At 55.2% G+C, this 23,304-nt stretch overlaps 2 protein-coding genes across 2 annotated transcripts in view; both read left to right on the top strand.

The window, feature by feature from the left end:
* ABCC8 (ATP binding cassette subfamily C member 8) overlaps positions 1-16,121 on the top strand; it is a 74,894-nt gene extending 58,773 nt beyond the window's left edge. The window contains exons 23-39 of the mRNA XM_059931214.1: positions 1,148-1,273; positions 2,208-2,307; positions 2,534-2,775; positions 2,870-3,042; positions 4,152-4,221; positions 4,717-4,874; positions 6,636-6,728; positions 10,637-10,739; positions 11,281-11,394; positions 11,745-11,865; positions 12,016-12,146; positions 13,002-13,080; positions 13,287-13,395; positions 13,807-13,910; positions 14,683-14,816; positions 15,281-15,343; positions 15,894-16,121. Of these exons, the coding sequence (XP_059787197.1) occupies positions 1,148-1,273; positions 2,208-2,307; positions 2,534-2,775; positions 2,870-3,042; positions 4,152-4,221; positions 4,717-4,874; positions 6,636-6,728; positions 10,637-10,739; positions 11,281-11,394; positions 11,745-11,865; positions 12,016-12,146; positions 13,002-13,080; positions 13,287-13,395; positions 13,807-13,910; positions 14,683-14,816; positions 15,281-15,343; positions 15,894-16,031 (2,058 nt within the window). The 3' untranslated portion in view covers positions 16,032-16,121. The remainder of the gene's footprint in view (positions 1-1,147; positions 1,274-2,207; positions 2,308-2,533; positions 2,776-2,869; positions 3,043-4,151; positions 4,222-4,716; positions 4,875-6,635; positions 6,729-10,636; positions 10,740-11,280; positions 11,395-11,744; positions 11,866-12,015; positions 12,147-13,001; positions 13,081-13,286; positions 13,396-13,806; positions 13,911-14,682; positions 14,817-15,280; positions 15,344-15,893) is intronic.
* Positions 16,122-19,823: 3,702 nt separating this feature from the next.
* KCNJ11 (potassium inwardly rectifying channel subfamily J member 11) lies at positions 19,824-22,811 on the top strand. Its single transcript, XM_059931212.1, has one exon. The coding sequence runs from the start codon at positions 20,547-20,549 to the stop codon at positions 21,711-21,713; it is 1,167 nt and encodes a 388-aa protein (XP_059787195.1). The 5' UTR covers positions 19,824-20,546; the 3' UTR covers positions 21,714-22,811.
* Positions 22,812-23,304: the final 493 nt, after the last annotated feature.

The following is a 23,304-nucleotide window of genomic DNA, read 5'->3' as shown; positions in this document are numbered from 1 at the left end:
GGGGAGAGCCATCTTCCTGCCCACTAGTGCATCAGATTCAAGTTAGGATCAAATGGAAAATGTGGAAACGAACAACGGCAGTATTAATAGAAACTTCAATATTACCAGTAGAATGCAATTTTGTGAAATCCCACATCAATTAAATTCCCATATTACTCAACATGAAGACAATAGTTACTTTTCAAATAACTGGAAAGCATTTAATTTTTAAGATGGAAATCATGTGACTTGTGAAATCTGGGTCTTGCCTGAATCCTACATAAATTTGTCCGGGGAAATTGAGGTCCTTCCTAAGCTTCAGGTCTGTGTTAATCGGCCCTGCTAATTCCCCCCAAATAAGTCTTTCTTCTACATGTGGTAAGATCTTCCCTCTACTATGAAAAAAAAAAAAATCCAGATTTTTCAAAAACGATATTAAAGCAGAAAAAAGAAAATAATTTAGATTTTTTAAAAAAGCTATTAAAACAGGTACAGGTTTGTGTCTGAGTTTTTGTGGTGACTCTGGTGAGACAATTCAGGACAATCTTTAGTCCAAAGAAGGCAGACACGGAGGTGCCTTGTTCCTCAAGGTGTCAGTGAACAGGACTCCTGGGCATCCGTCCCTGAACCCCAGCATGGGGTGGGTGGGGGTGAGAGGAGCAGGATGGGTTTCTGAATTACTGATGGGTCTACATGAGTATAAAACATTGAATGTTTCAAATAAAATAAGTTTTATTGATTTCAAAGAGGCCACACACACTTAGACCAACAGGTGCTTTGCCAAACACTGGTGGAACATATCAGACCTGCCACAAGGAGGAGCTAAGGGTAATGTGCTATTAGCCCTTTCAGTGTATGGAAACAGCTCTCACTGCTGGAGTCCTTGGGGATAACCAGACAGCTTGACCAGGATGCACTAATTTGCTCTGTAAACCCTCCTATCGACCACGGGGCAACCATTGAGAATACCCCCCCCCCCAAGATGTACCAGACTCTAAATCCTGGAGTGTGTTGCTGAGGGCAGTGGGCAAGCTGGAGGCCGTTCGTGGTGGGGAAAAGATATGTGCTCTGTGTACATCCATCTTAGACCTCTCGGTCAGGCAGAGGTGTGACCTCCACTCCTCCTCCCCAGCCAGCCCCACCCCCCCGTTTGTTTCTGCCTTTCCAGATCATCGCTATGAAGGACGGCACCATCCAGAGGGAAGGCACACTCAAGGACTTCCAGAGGTCTGAGTGCCAGCTCTTTGAGCACTGGAAGACCCTCATGAACCGGCAGGACCAAGAGCTGGAGAAGGTGGGTGTATTTTGGGGGCCAGTCAGCCACCCCCTGAAGGGAAGGTTTTGCTACAACCTGAACTCATAAACGCCTTCCTGCCCTCATTGGCCCCAGGAAGCCCCCCCTCCCACACACACACACAAAGGACAGATGTGGGAGCTGGGCATGAACTTGCTCCTACTAGAGAGCCAGTACCTGTGCCAGCTACCCAAGGCAGAGTCGGGAGGATGACTTCCCCTTATCCTGAGATAGTCAGGTACCATTTAGTTACAAAGCTTCAGAAAACCAATGCAAACTGGCTAAGCAAAGAAAAAAAGAGTGGGTAGTTAAGGATTTATTGGCTCAAGAAACTGGAAAGTTGATGCCATAGCTTCAGGTGGAGCTAGATCCAGGTAGTCAAGCAATATCATCAGGAATCTATTTCTCCCCATCCCTTGGCTCTACTCACCTCACATTGGCTTCATTCTCATATAACAATGAAGGCCATTGGCAATCTCAGGTTTCCATTCTCCCAGGTCAACAACTCTGCCAGAAGGAAAGTGCCTCTTTCATGATAGTTTAGCAAAAGTCCCAGGGCTGACTCTTATTGGTCCAATTTGGTCATGTGCCCACCCCAAACAAATCACTGTGGTCAGGGATGTGGAATGTGAAGATTGACCAGTCCTGGGTCACGTGCACACCCCAGGAGCAAGGGAGAATGATCAGCCCCCCTGAATCACAGAGACTAAGAATAGGGGGAAGGTGGTCTCCCACAGGGACATTGGGGTGCTAATAGCTGATGAAGGGGAAGGAATAAATTCTGGCAGGCAAACATGTGTCCATCTGGACCATCTCCCAGGCAAGGGCAACCTGGAAACTGACACTGGACATCACTGGTGGTGGTTGCCCCCCTACCCTCCCTTTTCCCCTCTGCACACCCCAAGGACATCGTCCAGACCCATCTGTCTTTCAGGAGACCATTGTGGAGCGAAAAGCCACAGAGCCACCCCAGGGCCTGCCCCGGGCCATGTCCTCAAGAGATGGCCTCCTGCAGGATGAGGAAGAGGAGGAAGGTACAGACAGTGGGACTGGAGTGAAATCATGGCCTGAGGTCTTATCAACCATGAGGAGACAAAGGTTTGGGGTTCTGGGAGTGGGGCGATAGTGTGCCTCTGATGAAATCCCATCCCGTCTGTGTGCCTCAGTCTTCCCATCTGTAAGTGGGGCTGACACACCCCCTGGTTCCCCTCAGAGGGGTGTGCAATGTGAAGCCACAGGGAGGGTTCTTGCGGCCTGCAGAGGAGGTGGCCGAGAGTGAGGAGGAGGACAACCTGTCGTCGGTGCTGCACCAGCGCGCCAAGATCCCGTGGCGGGCCTGCACCAAGTACCTGTCCTCGGCCGGCATCCTGCTTCTCTCACTGCTCGTCTTCTCCCAGCTGCTCAAGCACATGGTCTTGGTGGCCATTGACTACTGGCTGGCCAAGTGGACTGACAGCGCCCTGAGCCTGAACCCCATGGCCAGGAACTGCTCCCTCAGCCAGGTGTGGCCAGCAGCCCCAGTGCCGGGGCTGGGGCGGGGGGAGGGCTGAGCATGGACTCCCCCCCGCCGCAGGACCCTGCCTAATTCTCTGCCAGGCCCAGGAGTGCTCCCTCGACCAGACCGTCTACGCCATGGTGTTCACGGTGCTCTGCAGCCTGGGCATTGTGCTGTGCCTTGTCACATCCATCACAGTGGAGTGGACAGGGCTGAAGGTGGCCAAGAGGTTGCACTGCAGCCTACTAAACCAGATCATCCTGGCTCCCATGAGGTAGGCCTCTCCCCTGGCTTTGCTGGGCTATGGGCAAGTCATTGTTCTCTGGGCCTCAGGTCTCCCGTCAATAAAATGGGGATATACGATCTCTGTCGCAGGCTTCTAGGGGTCACTCAAGGAGATGATGTGAGAAAAGTGCCCTCCTCGGTGCAGAAAGCAGAGGGAAACTGGCATTTACTCAGCCAGACATGGTGCTAGGAATCTTACATGGTTAGCTCATCTCATTGTCACCACAGCCCTTCACAGCGAGTGTCTGCAGGCTCTGCGTAAATGTTAGTTTCCCCTCCCTAGGCAGGTACCACCCACGGTTCAGCTCTCACCTCCCCTGCCTCTCTCTCCACCCGCAGCCATTCTGCAGGTTCTGACCCCAGGGACACACAGGGAAGCTGTTCTCATCCTCCGTAATGGGATGGATAAAAACCCCAAAGGATGCTTGGTGTGAAAGAGGTTTAAAGCTGTCACAGCCCAATTGGCTGGCTAACTCGGTTTACAAACACAGTAGGCAAACAGCTTATCTGGCCCCTCCTCAATGCCAGACCTCACCATCTGCACTTTTTACTTTTCAGCCTTGTGAGCACTCTGTGGCCCACAGACACGGCCTCCAGGTTTACTTACCCTCTATTTGTCCAGATCTGTGGTTTTGAAATCCTCTTGTTGGGGTTGTGCCAGTTCTGGGTCACAGCCGGAGTGCTGACAGCCGGAGTGGCCTTGCAGGGTCAGCCGGCCGACGAGCTGCCCCGGGGCCCTGTCCCCTCCCCACCCTGGGAGAGTTGTCCCTCTGGAGAGAATTCTGTGACCCCAGGAGGACACAGAGGGAGTCCTGAGTGAGTCAGGCAGAGCGATAAGCTGAGAACGGAGGCAGTGGTCACACATGGGCTGTAGGGTCAGAGAGGCTGGGGAGGGGCCAGCACCCCTTTGGGCGGCCGCACAAATTCTCAGCGACACAGGCCAGATGTCTACAGACCTGCAAAGGCAAATGCCCCTGGGAAAGCAGACCTGGGGATGACCCCATAGACATTGAAACGAAAGAAATGACTGTCCTCCTTCAGTAAACAGGAAGGAAATCAGTAAACAAATGAGTAACTGCTCCTCTGGTTACCTCTTAGGTTTTTCGAGACCACACCCCTTGGAAGCATCCTGAACAGGTTCTCATCCGATTGTAACACCATCGACCAGGTACACAGGACCACGACGCATTTCTGCAGTTCAGAGAGGCCAGGCCCCCAGGAGCTTTTCCTGCCTGGTGCTGGCTTCCCCAGATCAGAGCCTTGGGGTAGGAACCCAGTGGCCCCCATCTGATTATAATGCTGCCTCAGGACCTGGGGCCTCCCCTGGGAGACCCTCATAATACGGCTGAAGGAAACCATATCCCTTTGGCTTCCATCCAAGCCCACTCTGGCTCACAATAAGGTTCCAAGCATACTCTAAACCAAGGTGACTGATTTTGTGGAGAATATTCATTTTGATTTAGCCTGTGTTCTTTATTTGCCGTCATACTAGATGGTGAAAAACAAAGTTCTAATTTCTGTTCTCAGGGAGCCTACAGTGTAGCTGCAGGGGTAAGACATGCACCCGTAATAAAGGAAGAGAGCAAAATATGGCGCCAGGTAACACACTGAAGGTGATCAAATACCAAAACTCACCTGCCTTTCTCACCCTCCCCTCCTGCAGCACATCCCGTCCACGCTGGAGTGCCTGAGCCGCTCCACCCTGCTCTGTGTCTCAGCTCTGGCCGTCATCTCCTATGTCACACCTGTGTTCCTCGTGGCCCTCCTGCCCCTGGCTGTCGTGTGCTACTTCATCCAAAAGTACTTCCGGGTGGCATCCAGGTGATGGCAGCACTTGCCAGGGGGTGAGGGATGGGAAGTTCTTTGCAGTAGGCACTTCAGCACTGTTATTAGAATCATCATCATAGAAGTAGTAGAGTCGTGTCCCCCAAAACAGTGGAAAATTGAAATATTCATATTCCACTATCCTAATATAACCATCTGTCAGCACGCACACACTGCAGTTACTATTTGAACTATTTCCTTGGGTGATATGCTCAGGAATGGGATTGCTAGGTCAGGGTGTAGGCACGTGATTATGCCCTTCATTCATTTTGCCAAAGTGCTTCCCAGGAGGATTGTATGATTCCAGTGTACAGGCTGATGGCTGATGCATAAAATCAGAGGGCACCTGATGTGAGGGGTCTTATGGCAACCAGACCTCCCAGCCCACGTGGATCCAGAGCGTGGGTGGAAGCCTTGACTTGAGGGAGCCTCTCACAGCCTTTCGCATTGATCACATTCGCCTTCATGAGCCTTGGAGCCACGCATGACTCTTTCCTACTCAAAATTTTCTAAGAATGTTCTCTTGGAAGTTCTTTCTGGGAGTGACTCTGTTAAGCTCATAGATTCAAAGATTTGTAGGGACAATTTTTAAGAATCTTTAGGCCAGTGTGTCTCAAACTGCCAATCACAACCTATCAGTGGGTCATGAAATCAATATCATAGATCACAACCAGTAATTTTTTTAATGAAATAGAATAGAAAATATCAGACTGTATTCACATAGTAACAGTAAGCTTTGCTTGATGAAACCTTTGTTTTGGTCATGTATGGGGGTGTGTGTGTACTGATTCGTGATATAAAATGTGTTTCTTACTAGGAGTTGTGGTCAGAAAGGTTAAGTACCTCTCTCAAGTTTGTACTTAAGGTTAAGTTACTTAAGGTAACTTAACTTGAGAGTTAAGTACTCTCTCTCACAGAGTTTGTTAGAAATGAGTCAAAATACTGATTGGCTATGATAATAATAATTAAATTTAGATACATTTTGGCCACAATTACCTTGCCCACCAGGATCACGATTTGTATAAACGGCTTTTTGCCTGGATGATCCAGAATCCCCTGGTACCCCCACATGGAACATAGTGCACTGATATTCACAAGATCACAGTGGCTTTTTAAACACCGTACAAGCTGTTCTACAAGGTTCATTTCTTCTGCCAGAGAAACCACCCTGTTCCCCTGGCACCCACTCTGGCCCTGGGGACTGTTTGTCCAGGAAGGCCGCTTCCTGCATTCCCAAGCTGACCTCCTTGGCACTAATACACTTGTCAAGGTGCAGCTGTGGGGAGCAGGAACCATTCTGTTGCCATGGAAACCACTGGCCTTTCCCTCTTGAGGAGCTCTTTAAATCCAAAGCCTGTGGTGGTTATCGGGGAGGGGACTGAAAGCGTGGAGTTTGGTCTTTCTGTTCCTTTGACTCGCTGTTCAAGTTGTTCGCCTGTGAAAGGGAACTAACACTGCTGCAGAGTGAGGCGGTGCGGCAAAGCAAATGGATAGATGCAGACGTGAGGTGGGTGATGCCCAGGATAACAGTAACCGTTCAGCATGCTCTGCTTAAGTATCTACATTAACGAGCTCATCCAGTCCTCACGACTGCTTGATGGGGTGGTACCCTTGTCTTCCCTCTTTACAGGCGAGAAACTGAGGCCTAGAGAGGTGAAGCCATTTGCCCGCACAGTAGTAGGAGGTGGAGCTAGGATTCAGACCCAGGCTGAGCCCTGAGCTGCCCTCTTAACCATTTGGCTCTGCTCCCCCGCACAGGGACCTGCAGCAGCTGGACGACACCACCCAGCTCCCGCTGCTCTCGCACTTTGCCGAAACCGTGGAAGGTCTCACCACCATCCGGGCCTTCAGGTACCAGATTCACCCTGGGGGGGGTAGGGGGGTGGGGATGGAGCCAGGGTCACAGGTCATGAGATTCAATTCTCAGGGCTCTGCTTAGGAAAGCCCAGGACACATGTCTCCCGACACCTCATCAGGCCCCAAGGCCAGTCCACCCAAGGTGTCAGGTCTAGTGGGCTCTAGCGGCATGATCCAGAGAGGAGAATCTCAGGCCTAGAGCCAAGCCCATGGCCTCTGTGAACTAAAGTAAAACATGAAAAGAGAAAAGGCTGGAACAGTTCCTCACAAATCAATGCTGGAAAGGCCCTTACATGGTGTGGGCCAGCCCTGAGGCCATCTTTCATTGAGACTCTCCTGTGAGCCAAACACTTTGCTGAGTACTTTACATGCCAGTCTCATTCATTCTGCACTGCAATCTGAAATGGAAAGCTTGATTATTCCCAGTTCTCAGATAAGGAAATTGAGGCTCTCTGTAAGGTCCCACAAAGTACAGATTTGAACCTGCTTGTTCATTCAACAAACATTTACTGAGTGTTCACCAAGCCCCATACCAGGCACCAAAAAGACAAAAATGAGTCAGATGAGCCCCTGCCCTGGAGGCATTTACAGTCCAGGCTTTGAGCAGGCCAGGACAAACCCATGTGACAAGTACTCTGAAAGAAAGGGGGACACAGGCTCTGGGAGCATAGAAGGGAGGCAGTCATGGAAGGCTTCATTGAGGAGGTGTCATTAGTGCTAGGACTCAAAGAGGAGATAAGAGTTCACCAGGCTGGAGGAACTCTCCCAAAACTTCAGTTTCAGTTCCTCCAAGACTCCCACCATCCTCTTGCCACTCTGAGTTGTGATGTTGGGCTTGACAGAAGCATCTGAGGCTGCCTTGGGAGTGGAGGGGGCTGTTGCTCCCCACCTCAGTCTCTGTCTGAAGTATTAGGGCATCTCTCCTCCAGATAGACAGGCCAGAGACCCCTGACCCAGATACTGGGGCTCTGGCCTCTAAGCCTCACCCAGAGAGTGATTCTAGGTTATTTTTAGGATGGCACAGCTGTGCGGGGCATGACAGTAACCATGTGACGCCAGCCTTGTGTCCAGTAACCCTAGGGCTCAAGGGTCAGCCGACAGGGTCTGAGGAGGCCTGCCTGCATCTCCTCCCTTCAACCCCCAAAGTCCAGCTGCTGCCCTGGGAGAGGTGCCCAGGCTCCTGGCGCAGCACCGCAGCCCCAGTTCACTCTCTGGGGCGTCTGGGGCTGATGGGAGGTCCTCTTTTGGGTCTTGTCTGAGTAAAGCAAAGCAGAGCAGAGCTCTGCTGTGGCCTTGGCTCTGCTCCCTGGACATCCCCTGCCACTGTGCAAGCCTGTGCTGTCTTCCCCACAGAAGCTCCCTGGAGCCTGGCATGACTCCAGGGTTTCCTTCCAGCCTCCTCCTCTTCTCAAGCCTGAACTCCCCAGTTCCTTCACCTTCCAGACCCCTCAACACTCCTGGGCCAACCTCTACTCTAAGTTTCGGTGATGCTCCTCTTTTAGAATTGATATCCTGGAGGCCTTCGGGCAGGGCCTGGGGCAGAGAGAGTGCGACTTTCCTAGAGTGGGCCAGACCCTTCAGTAGGATCTGAGTGTATGCCCGCATCCTGCAACCAGCCTCAGACCAAGCCAGCGGTTAGCCAGAGAAACTGCTGCCTGGGAGGCCTCCCACACCCTGCATTGACATGGTCAGTGAGTTTTAAATTTGAGTGAAGGACTTTTTAAATCATCCCTGAATGTGTTGAATTCATTGGCTTTTTGCCCAGAGGTCTGTCCTGCTGAGAGCTACCTAGCATTTATTGGTTGTACACTTCCCATGTGCCAGGTATATGTGTGGGTTATTGCATTTAATCCTCATAAGAGCCTCATGACATAGGTAGGAGAAGCCACGCTCTACAGCTGAGGCTGAGTAACCAGCCCAAGGTCACACAGACAGTGAGAGCTGGTGCTGGGCTTGGAACCCAGACCTGGCTGACCTTCTGGGTTTTTTTGGAGGCCCTGCTTTTTCCCAAGAAAAATTTCAAGGGTGCCCAACACTGAATGGTTGTTTCAGTCCATGTAGAAACTATTACTATCCCCATTTTACTGGTGAGGAAACTGAGCCTTGGTCCTGAGACACAGCCTGTAAGTAATAATGCTCAGACTCCAACCTGGGTCCACATGGCCCCCAAACTGGGGGTCTTTCCACATTCCTTACACTGTCATACACCTACCACAGAAGCTCCCATCTCACGCACACTCTCATGCACACCCACCCCTCAGGCCAGTCACACACCCCTCAGACTCCCCAGACACTCACACGTGCACTCACACATACACATCTTCAACACCCACTTACTCACACAAACCCTCAGACCGATGGCTTCACACTCCCCTCAGACACATCACCCCCACACACACATCCACCCTGTGGCTGGGCGATCACACCCTCTCACAACTCAGAGACTTGCTTTGCTCTCCTCAGACACATGATTCAGAAACAGGCCCTCCACCCAGAAAAAATCGAAGCAGAACAAACAGCTTCTGGGAGTGAAAAGCAAATGCCCACGAGATCCATCTTGAGTTCTTCTGAGTCCCCTCAGTTGTTTCCCTGAGACCATGCTGAGACAGCTTTCATTCATTCTTTCATTCACCATCAAACAAGTACACCTGCCCCCTCCTCTAGGCCTGGCGCAAAGTCTGAAGGTGTGGCCAAGGAGAGCGACACCAGGAGCCCAAGTTTTGTCAGAGAGAAGAGGCAGATCCATAAAAAGTAACACAAGGGAGAACGTGATGAGGGCACGAGGGCAGGAAAGAAGCCTCCAGAGTTCCTTGTACAGAGAGGTCCCATCTATCTTAGAGGGTCAGGGAAGTTTCATTCATTCGACAAATATTTATTGACAGTGCCAGGTGCTGGGGATACATTAGTGACCAAAACAAACATGGTCTCCATCCTCATGGAGTTTACAGTCTAGTGAGGGAGATGGACAATAAACAGCTAGAGAAATTAACATATGAGCAGAGGTTATGAAACAAACAGGCTGCAGAGATGGAGAAAAATAGGCCAGGAAAGGCCACTCTGAGGAGGTGCCACTTAAGGTAAAGCCTTAAAGTTGAGAGGAGTCAGCCTTGGGAAGAGCAGAGGAGAAAGCATTCCAGGCAGAGGGAACAGCATGTTCAAAGGCCCTAGGGTGGGGAAGAACTTGGCATTGTCACAAAACTGAAAAAAGGCAAGTAAAGTAATAAATTACTTTACTGTAATTTCTGTGTCTGCAACACAGTGAGCAAGGGAATTTGTGGCATGGAAGGAGGTGGGTGAGGTTGGCAGGAGCTGGCTCACACAGGCTTCTGGCAAGGAGGTGGTTCTTTATCCTAAAAGTCATTCATATTCTTAGCAGGGGAGAGATAGGATGCAATTTATGACTTAGAAAGATTATGCTGGCTGCTGTGTGGAGGGTAGACTGTAGGGAGATAGCAGGGAGACCTATCAGGAAGCTGATACAATAGTCCAGGTGAGTTTGCAGTGGGCAGGAAGCAGGCCAGAGGCAGGCAGAGGCCAGGGCTATTTTGGAGAAAGAAATAAGAGGACTGAGGGATTGGATGTGAATCCCGATGATTCCTGGGTTTCCAGCCTGAGCACCTGGGTGGATGGAGGTGCGCTTTATTGTAACAGGGAAGCCCTGCAGAGGAGAACAGGTCTTGGGGTGAAAACAAGCGTTTGAAGGAGGTGGCACCTTTGACAGGTTTGAATAAGCAGAAGGGAGCTGGGAAGGAGTTCCAGGAAGGAATGGCATCCATAAGGTGGCAGAGGTGGCATGTCTGGGGGCTGCTGAGGCCCAGGTAGCCCCCTCTGCAGGTGAGGAAAGTCCCGAGGGCTACGTGGGCCAAGATTATTCCCCCTCACCCTCCCCATCCTCCCTCCAGGTACGAGGCCCGGTTCCAGCAGAAGCTCCTTGAATACACGGACTCCAACAACATCGCCTCCCTCTTCCTCACAGCCGCCAACAGGTGGCTCGAAGTTCGCATGGCAAGTGGCCCCCAGCCCCCCGCACCCTCGGGACAGGGGGTTCTGATAGGGCTGTGCAGCCAGAGCAAGGGCCAAACAGGGACCGGAGCGTGGGAAGAGAGGATGGATACCGGCCCGGTGTGCATACGGGGTGGGCATTGAGCCCTCCTGCTTTTCCCACCTCTGGTGGTCCTCCCCGTGTCTGACCTGAGCCCTCTCTTCCTTATATCACTGCCTGGAGGCTTGTGTGTCTGAGGTGTGTGCCAAGAGCGAGAACAGTTGTGTGTTTAGCTGTGACAGGTGTGTCTGAAGTGGGTCATATGACAGGTATGGACCAGCTGGTGAGGCATGCGTGCTGGGCTTGGGGGCGGGGGGAGCAGAGCTACGTGCACACGTTGTCTACTGGGGCTCCAGCCTTCACAGCCTCCTGTGTGTCTGATGATGTGTTGCGGGGCTGGGGTTGAGTCTTGGCTGAGCTGCTCTCTGCCCTGAAGGGAGTGAGGGGTAGGGGTGCTGTGGCTTCAACCCCTGAGGGTCCAGGCCAACTCCACTGCCTCTGCAGGAGTACATTGGTGCATGTGTGGTCCTCATCGCGGCCGTGACCTCCATCTCCAACTCCCTGCACAGGGAGCTCTCTGCCGGCCTGGTGGGCCTGGGCCTTACCTATGCCTTAATGGTGAGTGGCAGCAGGTGGGGCAGAGGAGGAGTCAGACACCAGCCCCTGGGGAAGCTCAGGGCACCTTCCCTGACTGAGACGCTCCCAGGCCTTACCCCACGCTATAGCGAGTCTGATGCCAGAGGGACCATGTGGGCAGGAGGGCTTACTGCAGGTCCCTGCCCCTTCACCCAGGCCTGGGCCCCAGATGGGGGTGGGTGAGGGTCCACACTCACTGTAACCCCCATGGAGGGCCCCCTGGACAGTCAGCGGTGGGCAGCAAAAGGCATCCTCAACTGTAAGAAGAGCCATCCTGGTGGCCAGGGACAGGACCAAGTGATCACTGGCTGTGAATGGCTTGCTCCCCACAGGTGTCCAACTACCTCAATTGGATGGTGAGGAACCTGGCGGACATGGAGCTCCAGATGGGGGCCGTGAAACGCATCCACGGGCTCCTGAAAACTGAAGCGGAGCGCTACGAGGGGCTGCTGGGTGAGGGGCGCGGGAGGACTTCTGGGGAAAGGGCCCAGCGTGGATGTGTGTTTGGGTTGCGGGGGACACGAGGAGCCTGGGGGTAGGGGGGCATGCCTGGATACCAGCTGTGGCCCGCACCTGGCAGCTGACCCCCAGCCTGGCCCCCAGCACCATCGCTGATCCCGAAGAACTGGCCAGACCAAGGGAAAATCCAGATCCAGAACCTGAGTGTGCGCTATGACAGCTCCCTGAAGCCAGCGCTGAAGCACGTCAATGCCCTCATCTCCCCAGGACAGAAGGTCGGGGGGGGGGGAGGGCAGAGGGCTGGACAGCCTCACAGAGTCACCTCCTGGCCCTCAGGGCCCTCCAGGCCTCACACCCATTCAGACCCCCAGTCTCCCAGCCCCGGGCCTCTCCCCTTCTCTTCCTGCTGCCCTCACTCACCCACCAAGGAGATGGACAGGACCCCCCAGACTCCTCTGACTCAGAGGGGCTTTGTCAGGGCCCCCCACAAATGGTCAGGGGCTCTCCCAGGGCACTGTACCCCGAGCTTCAGAGCAGGGTCCTGGGGCAGAGAGTGAGGCCCTGTCCTGGGGAGGGAGCTCCTGTCTGCACTCTGATCCAACTCTGACTGACTCCCCCCTCTCTCCCCCTCTGCTCCGACGCTGCCCCTCTCCTCCTGTCTCTTTGTCTCTGTCTCTCTCACTTTGTCATCGTCTGTGGCTGTCTGTCTCACTATCTCTGACCTTTAGATGTACCTCTGTCCCTGCCTCTCTTATCCTTCTATATCACCACCTCTGTCACTGTATCGGATGCGATGGGGTGAGAGGTGACTCCAGTTGAAGGTGCGGTACATCCTGCACACAACGCTCAGCCGCCCCTGTGCCCTCCCGCCACACCCAGGCACATAGAGACACACCAGTGGCCCCAGCTCCCCCGCAGTCATGCACCACACCCAGCCAGACAAGTAGGAGCCCCCTCTGGATCCACCGCAGGAAACAAGCCCAAACCTGGGCCCAGCCCTGGCTAAAGAGATGCTGGTCAGAACGCCAGGACGAGAAGAGATGCTGGGGCTTCCCACGCCTGCACAGCCCAGCACTAGAGGCTCCCAGACACCCCAGGTGCCCACAGCGTACCTGCTCCTCTCTTTCCAGATTGGGATCTGCGGCCGCACAGGCAGTGGGAAGTCCTCCTTCTCTCTTGCCTTCTTCCGCATGGTGGACATGTTCGAAGGTGAGCTGTATGACGGGCACCCCTCATGTACCCACAGCCACGAGATGGGACCTCAGTCCTGGGTATGGTCAGACATCACAGGAGGCCCAGCCATCACTGCCTTCCCCCGCATCCTCGTTGGGACCCATGTTCCAGGCAGACCCTGTCCCCAGCGCCACCGTCTCCCCGCTCCTTGGTGCCCCACCTGTGACACTGTCTGCATGCAGGGCGCATCATCATCGATGGCATCGACATTGCCAAACTGCCGCTGCACACCCTGCGCTCGCGCCTCTCCATCATCCTGCAGGAACCCGTCCTCTTCAGCGGCACCATCCGGTGAGCCCCCTGACCCCTGCCACCAGGCCCACCCCAGACCCAGGCCCGGCTCCGCTCCTCCAGATCTGGGGCATAGAGAGGAAGCGGTGGACGAGGCCAGGAGCCTCCCTGGGCAAGCAGCCCTGCTCTAGCTCTGGGCATGAAGGGCTGGCGCGGGTTCTTTAAAGCTGCACCCTCATGCCTTTCTCTTTTCCGTTAGGCCTAGGCACTGGTAGGGGTCCCCCAACCCTCAAGCCTGGGATGCTTTCCTCCACCCACTGCCAGCACCTTGCTGCCCCCTCCCAGCCAGGCCCCCAAGTCAATCAGTTCCCACTCACTGCTCCCTTCACCAGCCTCACCCTCTGTGCATCCCCTGGGAATAGAGCCAGGACCCTGCTCCCCTCTCTAAGGGCTTTGTGTGTCACCCTCCAGATTTAACCTGGACCCGGAGAAGAAGTGCTCTGACAGCACACTGTGGGAGGCCCTGGAAATAGCCCAGTTGAAGCTGGTGGTGAAGGCACTGCCAGGAGGCCTTGGTAACTACTCCTGGCTGAGCACAGGCCGGGTACTAAAGGACGCCTGTAAGGGCTGGGAAGGGACAACTCACACCCGTGTCTTAGCTTTGCCCAGAGTTTAGAGTCTGGGGTCTGCCAGGATCCCAGAGACCATTAAGTTCTACTTCTCACTATACAGGAGCTCAGAGATGTCAAGTGATTTGTCCCAGGTCACACAACTGGTCAGTCAGGATCTGGCCTCTCCTACAGGGCACAGGGGGGACAGTAAGGAGACAGAGCTTGCAAGTCCCCAATGCCATGGTGGTATATTCGGCCCTGCCCTCCACATCCACCTGCCTGCCCAGTTCTGCCCGGAGGGAGGAGAGGACTGACTGGAAATCACAGGCACAGGTCACTCATCAAGGCTACTGGGAAGACTGTGTCCCCACCCCAGGGGTCAGCAGAACCTTTGGTGTATCTGTTGAAACGCCTGGGACAGTGGGGGCCGGCCAAGCCTTGGCTTCAGAAAATCACCCCACCAAGGCCCATACACATGCAGGACGGACACACTCTGTGCTGATGCCAGGGCCACAGCCGTGCATAACTCCAGGGAGCGCTCTTCTCTTTGTAACTCCAGCAGACGGCATCTGTGTTGTGTAAGGTGCAGCCACACTGTGCACACCTGTACTCATGACACACACCTACATATTTACCCCTGTACACACACTTCCTGAAACCCCAAGCCACTCCATCCACTAAACTCACAACGCAGAATTAACTCAGCCCTGCGCCCCCTTCCTGGGGCTGTTTTCAGATGCCATCATCACGGAAGGCGGGGAAAACTTCAGCCAGGGCCAGAGGCAGCTGTTCTGCTTGGCCCGGGCCTTTGTGAGGAAGACCAGCATCTTCATCATGGATGAAGCCACGGCTTCCATCGACATGGCCACGGTCGGTGCGGGGCACACCCATGGGGTGGGGGTCTTGGAGAGGGTTTTCGGGGGTGTTAGGGAGAAGGTTGCACAAAGTAGTCCTGAAACTCAAGTTGCCTTTAACATCAAGAGTCATATGGAGTAGAAAAGGCGAAGGGCTGGGGGACCCTGATTCCAGGTAGTCTTAAGGCTGGAATATAACACACATACACACAAGCTGCACACGGACCCACAAATTTCACACCCATCCCCACAACCCAGCACACCCAGACACACTCACAGCACACACACATGCACACAGCTGAGCTCCCAACAGGCGGAACCCAGCCCCTGAACACTGGGAACCTGGTTGGTCCTATGGGGACTAGAGCCAGAGGGAGGGGGTGGGGCTACGGTTGGGGTCAGATGGGAGCTGTGCCAGAAGCCAGGCCAGACCCCACCCACTGGGCAGGTGAGCCAACAGCTGCTGCTCTGACCTGGCAGGAAAACATCCTCCAGAAGGTGGTGATGACGGCTTTCGCAGACCGCACTGTGGTCACCATCGCGGTAAGGGGCCCATGATGGGGTGCAGGGGGGGACACCCAGGGAGATGGCTGGCCTCCTGAGGCTGTCATCAGTGGGCAGCCTCTGGGCTCACCTGCGCCTGGTAATCAAGAGAGGACCCTGTGGCAGTGCAGGGCAAGGAGTCTGGAGGGCTTGCAGGGAGCCTGGATTGCAGGATTTGGGATGTAGGAAGGTTTGTGCCTGCACTTCCCTCAGACCTCCCCTCTTTCTCCAGGTTCCAAGGTCCGCTCCTGTCCCAAGGCCCTGTGAGCTAGGCTAGGGTTACTTCTCCAGAGCAAATGGGAGATGGGGGCGTTGGGAGAATCTCTGAGTCTTGAAGCCTGGAGGTGGGGCAGAGCTGAGACCTGGTGAGGGAGAGGGTGGCATTAGCAGATGGAGGGTTTGGAGTTACAGCCACACCGGGCAAGGGCAGTCACCACAGAGATAAGACATTGTGGCCACATGCCTCCTCCTCCAAGCTGCAGGAGGGATGCCTCAGCTGCCCCAGGCCAGCCCCCCCCGCAACCCTGACAGCCCTTCCTGCCCCGCCCAGCACCGCGTGCACACCATCCTGAGTGCAGACCTGGTGATCGTCCTGAAGCGCGGCGCCATCCTTGAGTTCGACAAGCCAGAGAAGCTGCTCAGCCAGAAGGACAGCGTCTTTGCCTCTTTTGTCCGTGCAGACAAGTGACCTACCAGAGCCCAAGTGCCATCCCATGCCCCACCCTGCCCCCAACTCCCGCCCGGGTTCTCTAACTGTAAAATCACTTGTAAATAAAGAGACTGGTTATTTCCTACCAGAGGCCGTGGGTCTGGTGGGCAGGGACTGGGGTGGACCGTGGGTCCCATGGAAGCAGTCTGACTTTAGCATCAGGCAGACCTGAGGAAGCTCTGTGAGTGTGGGCAAAAGCATGTTTCCTCATCTGTGACATGAGGGCTGTCTTAGTCTGCTAGGTTGTATTCGGCTGCTGTAACAAAATACCATAGCCTGGGTGGCTTAAACAGCAGAAATTTATTGCTGACAGTGCTGGAGCCTGGAAGTCCAAGATCAAAGTGTCGCAGGCTTGGTTTCTCCTGAGGCCTCTCTCCTCGGTTCCAGACAGCCACCTTCTAGCTGCGTCCTCACGCAGCCTTTCCTCTGTGTGCACACCCCTTTTATCTCTCTCTCTCCTTATTAGGATACTAGACATATTGGATGAGGCTGCACTCCTATGACCTCATTTAAACTAAATTACCTCTTCACTGGCCCTATCACATTGCAGGGGCTCCAATATATGAATTTTGGGGGGAATGCAATTCAGTCCATAACAGAGTTATAGTATTTTTGTGATTATCTCATCAGATAAGGTAGCAGATCTGCATATAGCTTGGTCCCTTTTCCTTCTCAGTTTAATTCTTGGATTAAAATTGTGGGTCCCCAGGTACCCCGGATTAGCATTATTTCCATTGCAAATGACAGGAACCCAACTCAAAGTGGCTTAAACAGTGGAATTTATTATCCCATATGACTGAGAAGACCAGGAGGTATACTACTTCAAGCACGGCTAGATCCAGGTGTTTGACATCAGGGGTGATGAATTCCATCTTCCTCTCCCTCCCCCATGACAGATGGCCACTAGCACCTCCAGCTTACATCCTACCCCTCTGAAAAAGAGAGGGGCCTGAATCACATGTCCCCTTGTCCATCCCACACATAAGGACATTCAGAAGTGGGAGGAGGGTGGCCCTTCAGAGAGAAAGCAGAGTACATATGCCACATGTCAGCCAGGTAGTGACTGGGACATACTGGGGCCCAGACACTGGGGAGACTAAAAAACAGCTGTCCTCAGACTCCATGTGCATCATGAGACACGAGTGTATACCTGTCCCACCAAGAAAGGAAGGTGCTTGTTTACATATCATTTTATTATCATTTACATGTTGCCTTCAGTACTGGCTGTACCAGGCCCTTGGGGTGCAGACCCAGGAGTCTTGGGCCTTCATCCTTGTTGTGTGCAAGGGGGTCAGAGTCATACAGTGTAAAGAAAATCCACCAGTCATTGGAGAGGGGTCCAGTACAGACCCTTCTGGCTATTCCAGGAGCCAGAGGAGCTCGGGAAGGGAGAGCTCTCTGAGGCCTGGCAGGCTGCCTGGGAGAGGCAGGATTTAAGTTGGGCATGGGAAGGGTGGGAATTAGATAAGCAGAGAGCTAGAGAAAAGGGCCCAAGACGGGGAGGGGAAATAAGATCAGAGAGCCTTGAATGCCAGGACAAGGAGTCTGGGACATGCCTATGCACAAAAGGGAAGTGGAGAAGGTTTTTGAATGCGAAAGGGACCTGACAAGTGCAGTGTTTGGGGGAGATGAGTATGAGGAGGTGCAGGATGGAGCAGAGCAGGAGGCTGAGCACTTTTGGTGGCGGGCTCGCTTTCCTGGCAAGCGAGGCCTCAGGGCCACGCTGTGAGGCAAGTCCTAACCTTTCCACCTCTGAGATGCCTCTGGGGGCCCAGCACTCCCTCCACTGTTGGGCCTCCCAGGAGCAGAGCCTAAGGAGGGAAAAGAGGATTCCCACCGCCCCCCCCCCCCATGCCTACGACCAGCCAAGGAATTAAAGGGAAGTAGCAAGGGCACAGGGGCACGTCACAGCTCACACTGAAGTCTTGCAGAGATGACTAAGGCCATCCTAGCCCAAATTCCTCGATAGCTCCCCTGATGGTGTGCCAGCCTCGACTTGGATACCCCATAGATGAGGGTCATCTCTGGTAATTAGAACTGACTCTTCCATACGTGAAATCAAAGCCTGCCTCTGTTCCAGTGTCTATACTGGTTTATACTTTGGACCACACAAAATAACTAGTCCATCCTCCTTGGACCCCAGGGGTTTCTGCGATAGTATCTGAACTCCCTGGGAAGACTCTCCAAGGTTCCTTTTCTGATGGCTGAGCAGCCATAGTTGCCCCAGAGTTTTCCTGTGTAACTCTGTCTCCTTGAGCTGCCCTCTCTGCTCACCCTATTTTCCCTTCCCCACCCTAAGCACTGCATCTCTGGTAGTATAGCCCAAGATCTACCATGAGTAGTAGAGGGGCCCCAAGCCACAGGACAATCCTAGGTTGATGCCTGCAGTAGAAACGCCACTCCTCTTCAGGCCAAGAGCTTAGGACCCCCAGTGCCCAAACCAGCCCTGACACAGCTCCTCAGGCTGCAGGTGTAAGGAGGTGTAAAGCAAGTGCCAGTAGCTCAAACCCCCTTTAAAATGCAGGGGTGGGGGCTTCCCTGGTGGCGCAGTGGTTAAGAATCCGCCTGCCAATGCAGGGGACACGGGTTGGAGCCCTGGTCCGGGAAGATCCCACATGCCACGAAGCAACTAAGCCCGTGTGCCACAACTACTGAGCCTGCACTCTAGATCCTGCGAGCCACAACTGCTGAACCTGCGTGCCACAACTACTGAAGCCCAAGTGCCTAGAGCCCGTGCTCCACAAGAGAAGCCACCACAATGAGAAGCCTGCGCACCTCAACGAAGAGGAGCCCCCGCTCGCTGCAACTAGAGAAAGCCCACGCACAGCAACGAGACCCAACACAGCCAAAAATAAATAAATAAAATAAATAAATTTTTTAAAATTTTAAATAAATAAATAATAAAATAAGATAAAATAAAATGCAGGGGTGGGATTGAAAGTGTGGGTCATGATTGAGAAGATGCAACCACCCAGGCTTCTGGGCTGCAGCATCCAGCATCCCCTGTAGTGGGTATTAAACTATGTTTCTACACCTACTAAGGTACATCTCCACCCCTCCCCCCGGAAGTCCGTGGCTTTCATCAGACCCTCAAAGGATTCGTGACTCTGAAAATACTAAAATCATCGCCAAAGAAAAGAAGCGGTCAGTTAGGAGTCCTCGGGCCACCTAATCTCCCCGCCCCAACCCCAGTCACCAGGTTGGTGACACAGCTCCTCGGTACCGCCTTTCGCTGGGAGCCCACAAAACCCAGGCGGATATTGACCCAACCCAGGATGGGAAAATTGCGGTGGGACCAGGGCGACAGAGCATCGGTCCCCAGAATGGGAGGGCGGGTCACGACTCCCTTCACGCCCCCCTGCCCCGCCCTGCCCTAATTTCGTAGCGCGTGGTCTGGGAGGAACCTCTTTGGTCCATCTGATTGGTAAAACTCCCAAGGCCAGAAGAAGTGAGCCGGGAGAAGGAAGGCGGTGGGAGGTGAATGGCGAGGGGCGGGGCTTGCACTTGTGCCCGCCAGCCCTCCAGCCCAGGAATAGGTCGGGCTCCCCCTGGCGGCCCCCGGCCCCCACTCCACGCCTCCGGCGCTCGGTGTCCTCAATTCTCTACCCCACCTAGCACAGGTCGGTCTCCGCGGGCCGACTGACACACAGAAGGACCGGAGGACGGCCCTCCGCGAGCGCCCGGGCAGCAGGAGGGGGCGGGGAGGCGAGGACTGCGGCTTGATGAGCAGGAGCAGGTGCCGCGGCGAGGAGCGGGGGGTGGCAGGGACGGAGCGGCGGGCGGGGTCGCGGCGCCGGCGTGCGTGCTGCCGGCGCAGAGCCGGGAGGCCGCGGCTTAGAGTGGGCCTCGCCAGCCAGGTCGCGCTGGGGGCGAGGGGATCAGGAGTGGAGCTGGGTGGGGTGGTGACTCTGGAGGGCGGAGGATCCCAAGGAGACAGAGAGGACGAGAGCTAGAGGGAGATCGGAGAGCGGCGAGAGCGCTACGGAGGGTGGGGTAGGAAAGAGGTACCAGGAGGTGAGACGGTATGAAACTGGAGCTTGGAGGGGAGCCCGGGGCAGAAACGGGTGAGGCGGGAAACACGGTGCGGGTTGTGTGGGGTGTGGTCGGTTGGTAAGATCCGGAGGTGTGACGTTCCCAGGTGGGAGAGGTGGGTTGAGAAAGAAGGCTGAGTGGGGAGAAGGGTCCTAGGGAGACGCCCAGGGGTGGTCAGCGAGTGGAGGAGAGCTGAGCTGGGATCCAGAGCCAGGTGGGGAACAGGCAGAGTGGGGGGTTCAGTAGGCAGCTGGCAGGTGGGCTGAGGTGTGAGGCTGGTATAAAGTGAAGGAGGGGCCAGGTGGAGGTGAGGATGAGTCTAGCTGGGGAGGCATCTCAGAAGTGAGGCCGGTGCAGACTTAGGGTGCTCCCAGGGCGGAAACCCCACAGTAGGCTGAAGGCTCAGTCAGGTGGTTGCTCCTCCCCCATGGGGGAGACCTCCCCCTGGTGGTCGCTGGAGCCATGCTGTCCCGCAAAGGCATCATCCCTGAGGAGTATGTGCTGACGCGGCTAGCAGAGGACCCGACAGAGCCCCGGTACCGTGCCCGTGAGCGGAGAGCCCGCTTCGTGTCCAAGAATGGCAACTGCAACGTGGCCCACAAGAACATCCGGGAGCAAGGTCGCTTCCTGCAGGACGTGTTCACCACGCTCGTGGACCTCAAGTGGCCATACACGCTGCTCATCTTCACCATGTCCTTCCTGTGCAGCTGGCTGCTCTTTGCCATGGTCTGGTGGCTCATCGCCTTCGCCCACGGTGACCTGGCCCCTGGTGAGGCTGCTGCTGTGCCCTGCATCACCAGCATCCACTCCTTTTCATCTGCCTTCCTTTTCTCCATTGAGGTACAGGTGACCATTGGTTTCGGCGGGCGCATGGTGACCGAGGAGTGCCCTCTGGCCATCCTGATCCTCATTGTGCAGAACATCGTGGGGCTCATGATCAATGCCATCATGCTGGGCTGCATCTTCATGAAGACTGCCCAGGCCCACCGGCGGGCTGAGACCCTCATCTTCAGCAAGCATGCCGTCATTGCCCTGCGCCACAGCCGCCTCTGCTTCATGCTGCGCGTGGGCGACCTCCGCAAGAGCATGATCATCAGCGCCACCATCCACATGCAGGTGGTGCGCAAGACCACCAGCCCTGAGGGCGAGGTGGTACCCCTCCACCAGTTGGACATCCCCATGGAGAATGGTGTGGGTGGCAATAACATCTTCCTGGTGGCTCCCCTCATCATCTACCACGTCATTGACGCCAAGAGCCCGCTCTATGACCTGGCGCCCTGCGACCTGCACCACCATCACGACCTTGAGATCGTTGTCATCCTGGAAGGTGTGGTGGAAACCACGGGCATCACCACCCAGGCCCGCACCTCCTACCTGGCCGACGAGATCCTGTGGGGCCAGCGCTTTGTACCCATCGTGTCTGAGGAGGATGGCCGCTACTCTGTGGACTACTCCAAGTTTGGCAACACCATCAAAGTGCCCACGCCGCTCTGCACGGCCCGCCAGCTGGATGAGGACCCCAGCCTGCTGGATATCCTGACCCTCGCCCGCGGGTCCCTGCGCAAGCGCAGCATGGCCGTGGCCAAGGCCAAGGCCAAGTTCAGCATGTCTCCAGATTCCCTGTCCTGAGCCCTGCTCCCTTGGACCTCCCTCCTCATGTGTGTGCAGGCCAGTGTGGCATGGTATGTAGAGCGGACGTGGTGCGGGCCCCTCGGCCAGGACAGGACCTGTTAAGAGGCTGGGCCCTCCTCATCTCAGCCTCCCCTCCGGCTGCTCGCCCAGGGTGTTGCAAGGCACTTGTCGCTACTCTATTTCTGGCCTCAGCAGGAGCCTGTACCGGGTTATTTTTGTCCCTGCTCCTCCCAGCCCCAACTCAGGACTGGCTTTCCCCCCGACCCCGCCCCAAGCTAGGGGAGCTGTGAGAAGTGTCAGGCCCTAAAGCTGGGACTCCCATCTAGTCCTTGGCCGCCACGACTGACCGGCTGCAAGCCGGGTGGGTGGCTGGGGAAGAACAGTCCCCAGATGGGAGGCCTGCTGCTCTGTTTCTGTGGCCCTGAGAGATGCCTGTGGTGAGGCCCCAGCCCCTACTTGGTCTCTGAAAAGATGATGGCCAAACGGGTGGGCCTGGCCTGCTGGGGAGGGCAGGCAATGAGGGAGCACAGTCTAGCTGGAGGGTTGGAGATGTGGAGCCTCCCTGGGGCGGGCTTGGCAGAGAGGAAATGGAACCGGGAGGCTTACCTTGCTGAGCCCTGCCCAGGCACGGGGAAGGGGAGACGGGCCCCTTACCCCTGACCCCAAGGCTTCTTCAATGGGGGCTCCAGGGGCTGGGGCTGCTGCCCCTGCCTGCTCCCATTCTGTCCCCGGCCCTGGGAGGCTGGAGTGGGCTGGGGCGGACCCTGGCGTGCCAAGCTGAAAGAGGCTGGGGAGAGACTGGGGTCCTGGGCCCACCACACTTGGCAGGCCTCAGACTGTACTCTGGCCTGGCTCCCCCCCAGTGGTTGCCACTCACTTTGTCAAGAGGGTGGCCACAGAGGGCCTTTGGGTTGCTAGAAAAGGAGATGTTGGAAAGCTCAGGATGGAGGGGGTGGGTGAGGTCCCTGAGGCAAAAAGGCCCTCGGTCCTGGCAGGCTTGACCCGCAAGCCGGACTCTTGGAGCAGTGCTGTGTGTACTTGCCCAGAATTCTGCCTTCTCCATTGTCAATAAAGCCTCCCCCTTCGTGACCTAAACTCTGGGCTGTTCTTGCTGGTGGGCAGGGAGAGCAGGGGCTGGCAGCTGCCAGCCTACATCTCAGAGGTGCCATGGACCCTAGCTGGGAGGCCAGGAAAGGGACCTGGGGCTGGCCCTCTTCCCCCAGTTCAGAGACTTCCCCTTCCTGCCTTCGGTAGCCCAGCCTTACAAGACCGTCTGACCATCTCAGTTGGGCACCCATCAGGCTTATAGCCCTGAGCCCTGCCTCCACTCCCAGGGGACTGATGGAAGGCCGAGGGGCTCAAGGAGAGAGGCGGATATGTCACAGGCATTAGTGTGGCAGTTGGAGCGTTAGCTCTCAAAACAGCTGCTTGAGTTCTAAGACCTTTGTCACATAACTTAACCTCTCTGTGCCTCAGTTGCCTCATCTATAAAGTGGGGATACTAATAGTACCTACCTCATAGAATTGTTGGAGTAAGTGAAAAGCGTTATGTCAAATGCTTGAGTGCCTCGTCCATAACCAGTGCTCA

The sequence above is a fragment of the Balaenoptera ricei genome, chromosome 8, assembly GCF_028023285.1.
Source record: "Balaenoptera ricei isolate mBalRic1 chromosome 8, mBalRic1.hap2, whole genome shotgun sequence".
NCBI lineage: Eukaryota > Metazoa > Chordata > Mammalia > Artiodactyla > Balaenopteridae > Balaenoptera > Balaenoptera ricei.
This window is presented reverse-complemented; position numbering and strand designations above follow the sequence as displayed.

Coding starts and splice junctions, on each gene's coding strand:
- KCNJ11 (XM_059931212.1), top strand. CDS start 20,547: ATGCTGTCCCGCAAAGGCATCATCCCTGAGGAGTATGTGCTGACGCGG.